Below are 14,434 nucleotides of genomic sequence, written 5' to 3'. Positions count from 1 at the left end.
CCTTCGGACCACTGCTGTGATCATTTATCTTCGCTCTGCAGTCAAGAGACACAAAATCTAACAATGTCTGTCATTTTTCTGTGAATGACAAACTCTAAAGTTGTTTGCACACCAAGTCCGTATTTTTCATCCGAAGTTGTCGTTTACATATACGACCTCCCGCTGTGACGATCACCTTTACTTTCGTCCGTCATTAAAGTTTTCGGAACGGGTTAGATTTTCTGCGTTTTTCTCACATCCGTCAAAAAGCAAAAGAGGGTTGTTTGACCGCTCAGAGCCACCGTCCGTGCAAACGTCATCATCCAAATGGCGTCTGATAAACATTCACGTCGTCTCCCGGGACAGAGCACTTTACGATACAGAAATAATAGAACACAGAGATGTAGTTTAAAGGTAGATGGTGGCAGAACAGCTTGGAATCATCGGGGATGGTCGCACAATGAAGGATGTAGGAGAGATGAGACCGCAGTGATTGAGCTCTAGGCAACTAAACGTTAGCTTCTTGCTAATGTCAGTCACTCTTTAGCCCCTGTCCATCTCACCCACACATTTCATTCAGGTTTGTCTCGCACTGCGAATTTTGGCAACAAATAGAATAAAACGCATCGGACTCTGTGTTTTACGTTTTTTATCGGATGACGGATTAAAAGAACATACACAAAAAAACAGACTTGATGTGCAAACACCTTCAGGGTCGCTTCAGGTCAGAGCTCGGTTACCATGGTGAGGAAGATGCCGAACTCAGGGTCCATGTCAACCATGTCTCCGTCGGTGAAGACAAACTGTCTCTTCTTGTTCTTCTTACACTGCAGGACGACGTAGATCTGCTGGGCGGCGACGGACAGCACCGGCAGCTCGATGCGGTTGAACTCATCGAAGCAGCCCCAGGCTCCGGACTGGGCCAGACCTGCACAGACACACAACGACTAACTGATACATGTATATATACAGTATAGTATATATAATGAAGGAGGTTAAATAAAGTTACGCTAGATTTTAGTGAGGAGAAACTGTCATGGCCATTTACAAAGGGGTCCCTTGACCTCTGACCTCCAGATCAGTGAATGTAAATGGGTTCTATGGGTACCAACGAGTCTCCCCTTAACAGACATGCCCACTTTATGATAATCACATGCAGTATAAATGTGTTATTGTCTCTAAAATGGTGTATCTGGATATTTCTGCATACTGGAGTCCATAAACAGTCTCTGAATTCCATAAACTGGGTCTCACTGTAAAGCTGAGACTCTGGTGGATCCAATGAGCCCAACTGGATTCATGTGTGACCTTGACCAACGTGACCTCACTGTATAAAATGACCTGTGGTGACCTCTAGGATAATCACAGCCTCATGAAACTTTACAGCCACAAACTAGAGACCTAGAGCATTCAGAGGATGGATGGATCAGACTAGAGACCTAGCGCATTCAGAGGATGGATGGATCAGACTAGAGACCTAGAGCATTCAGAGGATGGATGGATCAAACTAGAGACCTAGAGCATTCAGAGGATGGATGGATCAGACTAGAGACCTAGAGCATTCAGAGGATGAATGGATCAGACTAGAGACCTAGAGCATTCAGAGGATAATCTACGTCTGAATAATGTCTGAAAAATGTAAAAAAAAAAGGCTGAAAAATGTCCCCGACATGTAGTTCGACTGAACTACAGCGATCACACACTCACTCACACACCTTTGTAGATGCGTCCAAGTCCTCTGTAGTCCATCTGGTCCGAACAGTTGAAGACCACCACGTACTTCCCCAGACAGCGACCCATGTCTTTAGTGGTCTCTGTCTTACCTGAACACACACACACACACGCACACACACACACACACACACACACACACACACACACACACACACACACACACACACACACTGAATTAGAGCCGTATAAGATCATTTCACCGAGTCGTCACTACAGACGTGAAGTGTGTTACCTGTTCCTGCCGGACCGGCTGGAGCTCCGCCCATGCTCATCCCCAGAGCCTGGGACAGAGTGATGTAACACCTGGACAGATGTTCAGAAGAGTGTTAACACATTCACCTGCATTTACAATAGAACTAGTTATTAGAATGACATAATCTTTTCTTAGTAATACCTTATTTTTAGTGTAATATTGTGTTGTTATACCCCGCGACAACGTAGTCGGTATATAGCGCTCCACGTGTATATATATATGTATATTTATTTTGCGTACTACTGTGTTTTTTTTTATTCTGTGTTTAATCAAGTAAAAGTGCTGCATTCAAAATGTTAATGAAGTCAAAGTGCTGGCTTGTAATCAGCCTTGTGTACCTGTCTGTCAGCGGGGTGATGACCAGTCGGTCTGTGCAGCCCAGGTATTCGTTGCAGTAGCTGAACTCCACATCTGTAATTTGGATGACACATCTGTCCGTCTCCTCCAGGAAGTAGAACCGTGACTGTTTCTGCCACTCAAAGTCTGATGAGGACCTGACGTTCAGACGCACCTGACGGAGATAATAAAGCGTGATGAAAAACGGCGCTCTGATAATACCGGACCGTACTCTCGTCCGTCCCTCCGTCCCTCCGTCCCACCAGCTCGTCGAAGATGTCTCTCTGGTGGACGTGGATGGTGATGAGCGTCTCATACTTGGTCCTCTCGTTTCTGCTCAGCTCCCTGGTCGTCATGTCGATCAGCTCGTTGAGGAGGTCCAGGAACTTCAGATTGGTCGTCTGCATGATCTGTCAGCCAATCAGAGAGGGGGACGGTGAGGGGAGAGGATCTGCATGGTAGGGAAAAACATCCCTCTGCTACCTGTTTTCAAAATCAAAGCACCTTCTTGTCCGACTTGCTGAGGACGAGCGCGTCTTCGGCGTCTCTGGTCCAGATCATCTGGATTCCCAGCAGGCCGACCTGAGCTGGGAACGCCGACTGGAACTCCAGCAGCTTCAGACCCGGATCGCCGATGGCCAGGTAGGCCTGACGGATGATCGTATGGAGGGTCTGCCTCACCCCCGCCAGCAGCTGTCCTAACCACACCTCCACGTTGCCCTGGAAGAGACACGTCTCACAGCTGCAGCATTCAGGAGTCAAAGATCTAATCCACACGTATGACGCATGTTCACGTGTTTAGTAGCAGCAAGAATCTGGCTCTATGATACGTACCACGATACGGAGGTTACCATTCACTGTGCAGTAAGCAGTAGGGCCGGGACGATCCGCTTATCTCTCCATTCAATACTATCAACATACTTGGGTGTCAATTCACTATGTACTTTAAAGTATTGAGATTCAATATTCTGATTTATTGTGATTGTTGTTAACTTGTTGACCTCTAGACCATGAAGGGAACAAGATGAATCAGACACTTCTAGAGACTTTACTTTGTAAAATCTCTAAATGAATCCAGTAGAATGTTTGGTTTCCAGCATGTCTGTAGTCAGAGACGTCCTGAAGTCAAATATATCAGGATCATTGTCAGGAAGTATTTATTATCCAGCAACCCAGAAATATAAAGAATAAAGACATTTCCCTCACAGATTAGTGTTTTAATTTATAATGTTTTATACTTCTGGTGAATATAATCCATCAATCTGATTTCCATAGATGTATGGTCAGCTCCATCGGGGCCGTTTCAATGCAGAGAACACAAATGTCAGTATCTGGGTGCTCTACAGTCGTAGCGTCGGCCCGTTTGACCACGGAGACGAGAGCGACGGCCGTCTGGACCGCCACGTTACCGCCATAACATAACGTTACCTCCATAACATAACGTTACCACCATGCCATAACGTTACAGCCATACCATAACGTTACCTCCATACCATAACGTTACCTCCATACCATAACGTTACCTCCATACCATAACGTTACCGCCATACCATAACGTTACCTCCATACCATAATGTTACCACCATACCATAACGTTACCACCATACCATAACGTTACCTCCATACCATAACGTTACCTCCATACCATAACGTTACCTCCATACCATAACGTTACCTCCATACCATAACGTTACCACCATACCATAACGTTACCTCCATACCATAACGTTACCTCCATACCATAACGTTACCTCCATACCATAATGTTACCACCATACCATAACGTTACCTCCATACCATAACGTTACCACCATACCATAACGTTACCTCCATACCATAACGTTACCTCCATACCATAACGTTACCTCCATACCATAACGTTACCTCCATAACATAACGTTACAGCCATACCATAACGTTACCGCCATACCATAACGTTACCGCCATACCATAACGTTACCTCCATAACATAACGTTACCTCCATACCATAACGTTACCTCCATAACATAACGTTACAGCCATACCATAACGTTACCGCCATACCATAACGTTACCGCCATACCATAACGTTACCTCCATAACATAACGTTACCGCCATACCATAACGTTACCTCCATAACATAACGTTACAGCCATACCATAACGTTACCGCCATACCATAACATTACATAAGACGGTGCTTCAGGTGTGTGTGTGTGTGTGTGTGTGTGTGTGTGTGTGTGTGTGTTTACCTGAGCCAGCACAGGTTGACTCAGCTCCACAGTTTCTCCTTCCTGAGACTGAAAACTGACCATCTGGTCGTAGATCTGCTCACTGAAAACAACTCTGTTAACGTTGTCAAAGAGACTGAGCAGGTGAGCCTGAGAGAGAGAGGGAGAGAGAGAGAGAGGTGAGGTGTTACCTGTACAGGTGAGATGTTACCTGTATAGGTGAGGTGTTACTTGTGTAGGTGAGGTGTTACCTGTATAGGTGAGGTGTTACCTGTACAGGTGAGGTGTTACTTGTATAGGTGAGGTGTTACCTGTATAGGTGAGGTGTTACCTGTATAGGTGAGGTGTTACCTGTACAGGTGAGGTGTTACTTGTATAGGTGAGGTGTTACCTGTATAGGTGAGATGTTACCTGTATAGGTGAGGTGTTACTTGTATAGGTGAGATGTTACCTGTATAGGTGAGGTGTTACTTGTGTAGGTGAGGTGTTACCTGTACAGGTGAGGTGTTACCTGTATAGGTGAGGTGTTACTTGTATAGGTGAGGTGTTACCTGTACAGGTGAGGTGTTACCTGTATAGGTGAGGTGTTACTTGTATAGGTGAGGTGTTACCTGTACAGGTGAGGTGTTACCTGTATAGGTGAGGTGTTACTTGTGTAGGTGAGGTGTTACTTGTGTAAGTGAGGTGTTACCTGTATAGTGTGTGAGTCAGAGGCTTGGCCCAGAATCTCCAGCAGGGCGGGGTCAGACACAAAGAAGAAACGAGAAAACACCAAGCGCTTCTTCTCCAGGTAACCGGACAGAGACTTCTGACAGAGCTCCAACTGCTCCAGCAGGTGAGGGAGCAACTGGAGGAAGAGGAGGAAGAAGAACAAACTTAGAAACACGTTTCTCTTGTGAGTGTCGTTTAACCACCGCGGCGGTAACCGGCACCGTGAGTGTTGCTCAGAGGCACGTGGGCAGCACCTGGCTGAGCGTCTCGTCTCCCACGCAGCACTGCACCACGTTGGGAAGCTCGTGTGCTCGCTGCATGATCCGCTGCCACGACTTGTCAATGTTCTGGAACCGCTTGGCCTCCTGGACGAGTCAAAGACGAACTTTAGATCTGACGTGAGAGAAAACGTTCAAACGACTAAACATCTAACGTGATGATCATGTGACCTGAGGCAGCTGCTTGGCGATGTCTCCGCCCACAAACACGGCCTCCAGGTAGATCCAGAGGTTCTGAACCGACAGCCACTTCTCCGTGATCTCCGAGGTGTTGGACAGTTTCTGGACCCACAGCTGGATGGACGGCTTGAATGGAGCGTTGTACCTGCAGGAGGAAGGACCACCGGAGACATTCGGAGGTCGTTCGTTTGTTTGTTTGTCCGTTCATTCATTCATTCGTTTATTCGTTCCTCCGTCAGTCCGTCCGTTCGTCTGTCCGTCTCATTTGTTCATCCGTTCGTCCGTCTGTCCGTCTCATTCGTTCGTTCCTTCCTTCCTTCCTAGCCTCAGTCCTCCTTCCTTCCTTCCTTCTTTCCTTCTTTCCTAGCCTCAGCCCTCGTCCTCTTGCCTTCCTTCCTTCCTTCCTAGCCTCAGCCCTCCTCCTCCTTCCTTCCTTCCTAGCCTCAATCCTCGTCCTCCTTCCTTCCTTCCTAGCCTCAGCCCTCCTCCTTCCTTCCTTCCTTCCTTCCTCCCTTGCTTCCTTCCTCCCACCTGTTGCTCAGCAGTGAGGTCAGCACCATCAGACTGTCCTCCATCATGGCGATCTTGTCAGCGGCGTCGGCTCCTCTCAGCAGCAGTTCTCCTCTGGTCCTGAAGGTGGCGAAGCCGAGCGTCTGGCCGCTCCACTCGGCCACCACGTCCTTCAGCTTGGCCTCGATGTCGCGCTCCTTCACAGCGCTGATACAAACGTCCTGACACACACAGGAAACCAGCACCAATCAGCAAACATGTCCAGAGGAAGAGGCACAGAGTTGCGTTACGCCGGGCAGACGGAGTAACGTTACTCCGTCTGCCTGGCATAACGTTATTCCGGGCAGACGGAGCAGCGTTACGCCGGGCAGATGGAGTGACGTTACGCCAGGCAGAGAGTAAAGTTACGCCGGCAGACGGAGCAACGTTACTCCGGGCAGACGGAGTAGCGTTACTCCGGGCAGACGAAGTAACGTTACTTCGGGCAGATGGAGTAACGTTACGCCGGCAGATGGAGTAACGTTACTCCGGGCAGACGGAGTAGCGTTACTCCGGGCAGACGAAGTAACGTTACTCCGGGCAGATGGAGTAACGTTACGCCGGCAGACGGAATAGCGTTACTCCGGGCAGACGGACTAGCGTTACTCCGGGCAGACGGAGTAGCGTTACTCCGGGCAGATGGAGTAACGTTACGCCGGCAGATGAAGTAACGTTACTCCGGGCAGACGGAGTAGCGTTACTCCGGGCAGATGGAGTAACGTTACGCCGGCAGATGGAGTAACGTTACTCCGGGCAGACGGAGTAGCGTTACTCCGGGCAGACGAAGTAACGTTACTTCGGGCAGATGGAGTAACGTTACGCCGGCAGATGGAGTAACGTTACTCCGGGCAGACGGAGTAGCGTTACTCCGGGCAGACGAAGTAACGTTACTCCGGGCAGATGGAGTAACGTTACGCCGGCAGACGGAATAGCGTTACTCCGGGCAGACGGAATAGCGTTACTCCGGGCAGACGGAGTAGCGTTACTCCGGGCAGATGGAGTAACGTTACGCCGGCAGATGAAGTAACGTTACTCCGGGCAGACGGAGTAGCGTTACTCCGGGCAGATGGAGTAACGTTACGCCGGCAGATGGAGTAACGTTACTCCGGGCAGACGGAGCAACGTTATGCCGGCAGACGGAGCAACGTTACGCCGAACAGACGTGGGTCGGTTATCGGTTAGTAAATAAATAGTAACTTAGCATCCCTAGTCTGTATGTTAACCCTTCAGTACCTCGATGTCTTCTTTGTACGTGAGCAGCGGAGCCTCCATGATGTTTCTGAGGGAGAAACTCTCCGACTCCACCTGGAAGCTGTGAGCAGTCAGCTCACTGAGACGGGTCCAGTGACGGGGCAGCATGGCCTCAATGACAAAGTTCACAACGCAGCGTTAGTCACTTTGAGATGTGGATTCAAGTACTACAGGTGAAGTCTGTCAGACGGTCAGGCAGGTGGTCCTACCTTGTTGGCCATCATGGAGAGCAGAGGACAGGTCTCCGTGAAGTCATCGATGGTTTTCTTCAGATCTCTGAAGGCCTGCCACTCCTTCAACGCCTTCGGAAGCTTCCGGATCCTCAAAACACAAAAGAAGAGAGAGTGAGAGATGGAGCTATAAAACCTTTATTTATACGAGCAGGAGACAGGTAACCGGTGTCCTCCGGTGTCCTCCGGTGTCCTCCGGTGTCCTCCGGTGTCCTCCGGTGATCCCGGCAGCATTAGGAAGGTTTCACAGACCGGAGGAAAATGACCAATCAGAGACGAGGATTCTTGCTGCTGGGTTTTGGTTTTGGCTCGACTGTTTTCAACATGACATCCATCTCCTAGTCCTCCTTCCTTTCCTTCTTTCTTTGCTTCCTAGTCCTCCTTCCTTCCTTTCCTTCCTAGTCCTCCTTTCTTCCTTTCCTTCTTTCCTTCCTTCGGCCGGGTCACAAACTTTCTTGTTTTCCAGCTAAACTGTAAAATCTGTTAGTGAAACCATGTGCGGACAGAAATAGTCATGACAGTAACAGAGTATTGATCATATTGATCACATTGATCATATTGATCATATTGATCACATTGATCACATTTATCCGAGTTCACCAGTTTCACCAGCAGTGATTAACAGCTCCTGTAGAGACTCCTCGGCTCTGATTGGTTCCATAAAAATAACTTATTTATCATATTTACTCCTTTAAATCTTCCTTAATAAGCTGCCTGTATTATTACATCAGTCTTAATCTGATTTAATCTTTAATTAGAAGCTCAACAGAGACCGGTTCCTGCCGTACCGGTTCTGGAAGTCCTGCAGCTCGCCGTTGATCTTCTCGACGTTGAGGTCGGCCCACAGGACGTCGTAGTAACCGGCCACGCTGTCGATGACCGAGTTATACAGAGAGTAGAGTTTGGCCATCAGAGAGAGCTCCCTCTTGATCCTCTGGAGCTCCGGATACTCTGCAGGGAGGAGAGGGGGGATTAGGGAGCAAGGAAGGAGGGAAGGAGGGAGGGAAGGAGGGAAGGAGGGAAGGAGGGAAGGAAGGAGTCCGTCGTACCGTTAACAGTCAGTCCAAACAGCTCCTCTCCTCCAGAGTAGGTGGTGTATTTCCTCCACAGCTGATCAAACTCAGCCTGAAAGCTCTGCAGCCGCTCACTGGCTTCAGCCGGAGCCACGCCCTCCGTCCCCGGACCTCTGCAGACACAACGTGAGACGTCTTCACCCGTTACCGTACACCGCCATTCACCCGTTACCGTACACCGCCATTCACCCGTTACCGTACACCCTCATTCACCGGTTACCGTACACCGCCATTCACCCGTTACCTTACACCGCCATTCACCCGTTACCGTACACCCTCATTCACCCGTTACCGTACACCGCCATTCACCCGTTACCGTACACCGCCATTCACCCGTTACCGTACACCGCCATTCACCCGTTACCGTACACCGTCATTCACTCGTTACCGTACACCGCCATTCACCCGTTACCGTACACCGCCATTCACCCGTTACCGTACACCGTCATTCACCCGTTACCGTACACCGCCATTCACCCGTTACCGTACACGTCATCGCAGCTAACAAACGTTAGACGTCTTCACCTGTTACCATACACCGTCATCGCAGCTAACAAACGTTAGACGTCTTCACCCGTTACCATACACCGTCATCGCAGCTAACAAACGTTAGACGTCTTCACCCGTTACTGTGCACCGTCATTCACCCGTTACCGTACACCGCCATTCACCCGTTACCGTACACCGTCATTCACCCGTTACCGTACACCGCCATTCACCCGTTACTGTACACCGCCATTCACCGGTTACCGTACACCGGCATTCACCCGTTACCGTACACCGTCATTCACCCGTTACCGTACACTGCCATTCACCCGTTACCGTACACCGCCATTCACCCGTTACCGTACACCGTCATTCACCCGTTACCGTACACCGTCATTCACCCGTTACCGTACACGTCATCGCAGCTAATAAACGTTAGACGTCTTCACCCGTTACTGTGCACCGTGATTCACCGGTTACCGTACACCGTGATTCACCCGTTACCGTGCAGCGTCCCCGTTGAGTACCTGTGGTTGTACTCGGTGCAGAAGGTGTGAACGACGCTCTGGAAGCTCAGCACTGCAGACAGCAGGTCTGCCTTCATGCTGGGTTGGATCCTCACCAGAGAGTTCTGGTTCTGCTCCACCTGGAATCACAACGTTCAGCTTTTAGTCTCTCTGAGGTCGTCACGACAACGGTGAAACACAGCATCAATAAAACAAGAGCAGACCAGAAGATCAGAGAAATAACGACCTATAAACACCGAGGCCGTCCATGATAACACGTTAACGCCACTAATCACTGTAACGCATCAACACATCATTAGAGACCTGTCAGAGGTCGTAGCGGCTGAAGATCCTGGTATCATCTGAAACTATAAAACCTGATGAATCATCAACATTTTTCTGAGAACTATTTTGAAAAATCGATTCAAATAAATATCAAATATCAAATCTGGACATTTGCTGCTTGTGTCTGTTTTATATCATATTAAAGTGAATATTTTTGGCGTTTCGGACTAAACAAGACGTTTAAACATTTAATATTTCCTGACGTGTTATAGACGATTAATCTAAAAAGTTTAGTCGATCATGAAAATAATCGCCGGGCGCCCTATAGTGACATCATGAACACGCCTCCCTCCGTCTCACCAGGGCGCCGAGGTTCTTCCAGGCGTACGTTAGGCCGTCCACGCGCTCGGCGTTCCCGTCGTTGAAGAGCAGCTCGTGTTTGTTGAGCAGAGCGAAGGATTCCTCCACCGGGCCGATGGTGGCGTCGATACGGATCTCCGCCTCCCGGACCTCAAACAGTGAACATCATGGAGGAGGTGAATGAGTGAAGGATTGATGAATGAATTATGAATAATTAATAACAGAAAAGGACTGAATGAGCAGGTAAGACAGGTAAGACAGGTAAGACAGGAAGATTTACAGAAGTATTATTAAAGTACTAACGGTACCTAGCAGTAATACTACTACTAGTAGTAGAAGGAACTCATTATTTAGAACCAGTAAAACAATTATATTATATATATTACAAATTCTAAAAATGAATGAAAACAGGAAACAAACAAAGGCTGAATAAAACACAAATAAATAAATACACAAATAAATGAATAAATCAGTGATGTCTGACGGCCAATCAGACGCCGGCTGACCTCTCTGAGCGCCGCCATGGCTCCTCGGACGTCCTCCAGGTCCGTGATTGGACGCTGCAGGCGCTTCGTCAGCCCGTCCACGAACGAGAAGATGTCGTCCATGTCGGCGGACGCCCGGCGGTTGAGCGCGGCGCCGAAGGCTCGTTTCCAGATACGACACTCCTGAGTGAGCGCCAGCTTCAGCTGGTCGGTGTCGAACAGGACCGAACCCACCGTGTAACACGCCGGCAGCTCCGAAATCTGCACCTCCAACTTCTGCAGGGACAGCAAGGCATCATGGGTAAAGAGAGCGACTCAACTTTTAGAATTGTAGATTTTATTAAAATTTTCTCTCGTAAATGTGCGATTTATAATCTCAGCAAATATTTAAAAAAAAATGTCTTGTAAATTTTGACTTTATAATTTTCAGGGAATTTTTTTTCTCGTAAATTTATGATTTATAATTTCAGAGAATATTAAAGTGTTCTTGCAAATTTATTATTTTTAATCTCAGAATTTATTCAAGTTCTTTTCTCGTAAAATTATAATTTTTAATCTCAGAGAATATTAAAGTTTTTTTCTCATAAATTCATGATTTTATAATCGTATAAAATATTTGAGTTTTCATGTCGTATATTTGTGATTTTATAATCTGAGAGAATATTAAATTTTTTTTCTTACAAATCTATAATTATATAATCTGAAGAATATTTAAGATTCATTTTCGTAAATTTATTATTTTTTAATCTCACAGAATATAATTTTTTCCCCGTAAAGGTATTGTTTAATAATTTCAGAGATTATTCAAGTTTTTTTCTCACAAATTCATAATTTTATAATCTGCGAAAATATTAGATTTTTTTCTCGTTACTTTGTGAATTTATAATCTGTAAAGCAGCCGTTAGCATCTGGGACACGTCATGACAACGGGAGTATCACATTAGAAGTGATGAACAGGAAGTGGACTCACAGAGTAGAAGGAGATCTGAGAACTGAACTCCGTCAGCGACGGGTCGGACCGCAGGAAGGCCTGCACCTGCTCCTCTGGGTCCTAAACACACCTGGCTGTTAGTCCAGCTCAACAACACCAACACCAACACCACACAGAGGAACACACACTGACCTGGTTCCACAGAGTAGAGAAGTGAGTGAGTTCGTTGAGAGTGTCGGCAGCCTGATCTCTCAGAGACGACACCATGGAGCTGAGCTGGATCACCAACCTGCTCCAAACAACAACACAACGGGCTGCTCAGCTGCGCTCAAAGACGGGTTGAAATGACGGAGGCTTCGTATACATCGGACCCGATGGATCAGTGGCCGATGATGGGAAATTGATATGAACTGAATAAATCAGACTGACTTGGTGACGTCTCGGTGTTCGGCCAGCTGTCTGTCCAGAGGCCTCAGCACCGGCGGCTTCACCGGGACGTCGTCTCCCGCGTCCCGTCCCGCCGCCTGCTCCACCTGGCGGACAGAATAAATGCTGGAATGTGATTGGCTGCCTGGTAACGGCTGTTTGAACGGCCGGCGGAGGAAAGGATGGATGGATGGATGGATGGATGGATGGATGGATGGATGGGCGTACCTGCTGCTGCCGGTACTGCAGGTGAGCGTGAGTCCACAGAGGGATGTGTTTAGTCACCGACAACACGACGCCCAGCAGCCTGCTCACCGTGCTCTGAAACACACACACACACACACACACACGCACTCACACACACACACACACACACACACACACACACACACACACACACACACACACACATATACACAACAAACACACAAGGAGAGGAAACAAGGAAAGGAGAGGAGTTTAGTGAAAGTTAAAGTGTTGATGATATTAAGAAGCCAGTGTGTACCAGTATAAACCAGTATAAACCAGTATAAACCAGTATAAACCAGTGTGTACCAGTATAAACCAGTATAAACCAGTATAAACCAGTGTGTACCAGTATAAACCAGTATAAACCAGTATAAACCAGTATAAACCAGTATAAACCAGTGTGTACCAGTATAAACCAGTATAAACCAGTATAAACCAGTATAAACCAGTGTGTACCAGTATAAACCAGTGTAAACCAGTATAAACCAGTGTAAACCAGTATAAACCAGTATAAACCAGTGTGTACCAGTATAAACCAGTATAAACCAGTATAAACCAGTATAAACCAGTGTGTACCAGTATAAACCAGTGTAAACCAGTATAAACCAGTATAAACCAGTGTAAACCAGTATAAACCAGTATAAACCAGTGTGTACCAGTATAAACCAGTGTAAACCAGTATAAACCAGTGTAATCCAGTGTAAACCAGTATAAACCAGTGTAAACCAGTATAAACCAGTGTGTACCAGTATAAACCAGTATAAACCAGTGTAAACCAGTATAAACCAGTGTAAACCAGTGTAAACCAGTGTAAACCAGTATAAACCAGTGTAAACCAGTATAAACCAGTATAAACCAGTATAAACCAGTATAAACCAGTGTGCACCAGTATAAACCAGTGTAAACCAGTATAAACCAGTGTAAACCACTATAAACCAGTATAAACCAGTGTGTACCAGTATAAACCAGTATAAACCAGTATAAACCAGTGTGTACCAGTATAAACCAGTGTAAACCAGTATAAACCAGTATAAACCAGTGTAAACCAGTATAAACAAGTGTAAACCAGTATAAACCAGTATAAACCAGTGTGTACCAGTATAAACCAGTGTAAACCAGTATAAACCAGTGTAATCCAGTGTAAACCAGTATAAACCAGTGTAAACCAGTATAAACCAGTGTGTACCAGTATAAACCAGTATAAACCAGTGTGTACCAGTATAAACCAGTATAAACCAGTGTGTACCAGTATAAACCAGTATAAACCAGTGTAATCCAGTGTAAACCAGTATAAACCAGTGTAAACCAGTATAAACCAGTGTGTACCAGTATAAACCAGTATAAACCAGTATAAACCAGTGTGTACCAGTATAAACCAGTGTAAACCAGTGTAAACCAGTGTAAACCAGTATAAACCAGTATAAACCAGTGTAAACCAGTGTAAACCAGTATAAACCAGTGTAAACCAGTATAAACCAGTATAAACCAGTGTAAACCAGTATAAACCAGTGTAAACCACTATAAACCAGTATAAACCAGTGTGTACCAGTATAAACCAGTATAAACCAGTATAAACCAGTATAAACCAGTGTAAACCAGTATGTATCCAGATGCTCAGGAGAGTCCATCGTAGCTTGGTATATGTGATGAGTACCTGGATGTCGTCCAGGCTGGGTCGGAGGACGATGTTGGGGATGGCGAGCTGGATGGAGGCTCTGAAGAGAGGAGGAGGAGCTGATTGGCTGCTGCAGGAGGAGGAGGAGGAGGAGGAGGAGGAGGACGGCTGGTATTTGAGGACATGGAGTCTCCTCCTCAGGGCGTCCAGAGACGATCTGGTGGCTGGAGGGGAAAAGACGAGCGTGAAGCACATTCATACGGAGAACGTCACGGCGAGGAGACAATCGCGCGCTGTAGTCAACGC

The 14,434-nt window shown here is 47.0% G+C and overlaps 2 protein-coding genes across 2 annotated transcripts in view; both read right to left on the bottom strand.

Moving 5' to 3' along the window:
* The window catches only part of LOC119480982 (NACHT, LRR and PYD domains-containing protein 12-like), a 705,305-nt gene that overhangs the window by 625,724 nt on the left and 65,147 nt on the right, over positions 1-14,434 (bottom strand). The gene's annotated exons all lie outside the window — the stretch shown is intronic.
* dnah5l (dynein, axonemal, heavy chain 5 like) overlaps positions 1-14,434 on the bottom strand; it is a 76,581-nt gene that overhangs the window by 43,128 nt on the left and 19,019 nt on the right. Inside the window, exons 26-48 of the mRNA XM_037757683.1 lie at positions 14,168-14,352; positions 12,493-12,585; positions 12,268-12,371; positions 12,031-12,127; positions 11,878-11,958; positions 10,929-11,183; positions 10,423-10,572; positions 9,799-9,917; positions 8,762-8,898; positions 8,501-8,663; positions 7,692-7,803; positions 7,465-7,593; positions 6,214-6,413; positions 5,674-5,827; positions 5,479-5,589; positions 5,205-5,360; positions 4,535-4,663; positions 2,807-3,022; positions 2,566-2,712; positions 2,305-2,477; positions 1,946-2,016; positions 1,695-1,802; positions 720-907 (exon numbers count right to left, since the gene is read on the bottom strand). Of these exons, the coding sequence (XP_037613611.1) occupies positions 720-907; positions 1,695-1,802; positions 1,946-2,016; positions 2,305-2,477; positions 2,566-2,712; positions 2,807-3,022; positions 4,535-4,663; positions 5,205-5,360; positions 5,479-5,589; positions 5,674-5,827; positions 6,214-6,413; positions 7,465-7,593; positions 7,692-7,803; positions 8,501-8,663; positions 8,762-8,898; positions 9,799-9,917; positions 10,423-10,572; positions 10,929-11,183; positions 11,878-11,958; positions 12,031-12,127; positions 12,268-12,371; positions 12,493-12,585; positions 14,168-14,352 (3,278 nt within the window). The remainder of the gene's footprint in view (positions 1-719; positions 908-1,694; positions 1,803-1,945; positions 2,017-2,304; positions 2,478-2,565; positions 2,713-2,806; positions 3,023-4,534; positions 4,664-5,204; positions 5,361-5,478; positions 5,590-5,673; positions 5,828-6,213; positions 6,414-7,464; positions 7,594-7,691; positions 7,804-8,500; positions 8,664-8,761; positions 8,899-9,798; positions 9,918-10,422; positions 10,573-10,928; positions 11,184-11,877; positions 11,959-12,030; positions 12,128-12,267; positions 12,372-12,492; positions 12,586-14,167; positions 14,353-14,434) is intronic.

The sequence above is a fragment of the Sebastes umbrosus genome, chromosome 21, assembly GCF_015220745.1.
Source record: "Sebastes umbrosus isolate fSebUmb1 chromosome 21, fSebUmb1.pri, whole genome shotgun sequence".
In the NCBI taxonomy this organism is placed as follows: Eukaryota; Metazoa; Chordata; class Actinopteri; order Perciformes; family Sebastidae; genus Sebastes; species Sebastes umbrosus.
Note: the sequence above shows the minus strand (reverse complement) of the source record. Positions and strands in the feature narration are given on the sequence as shown.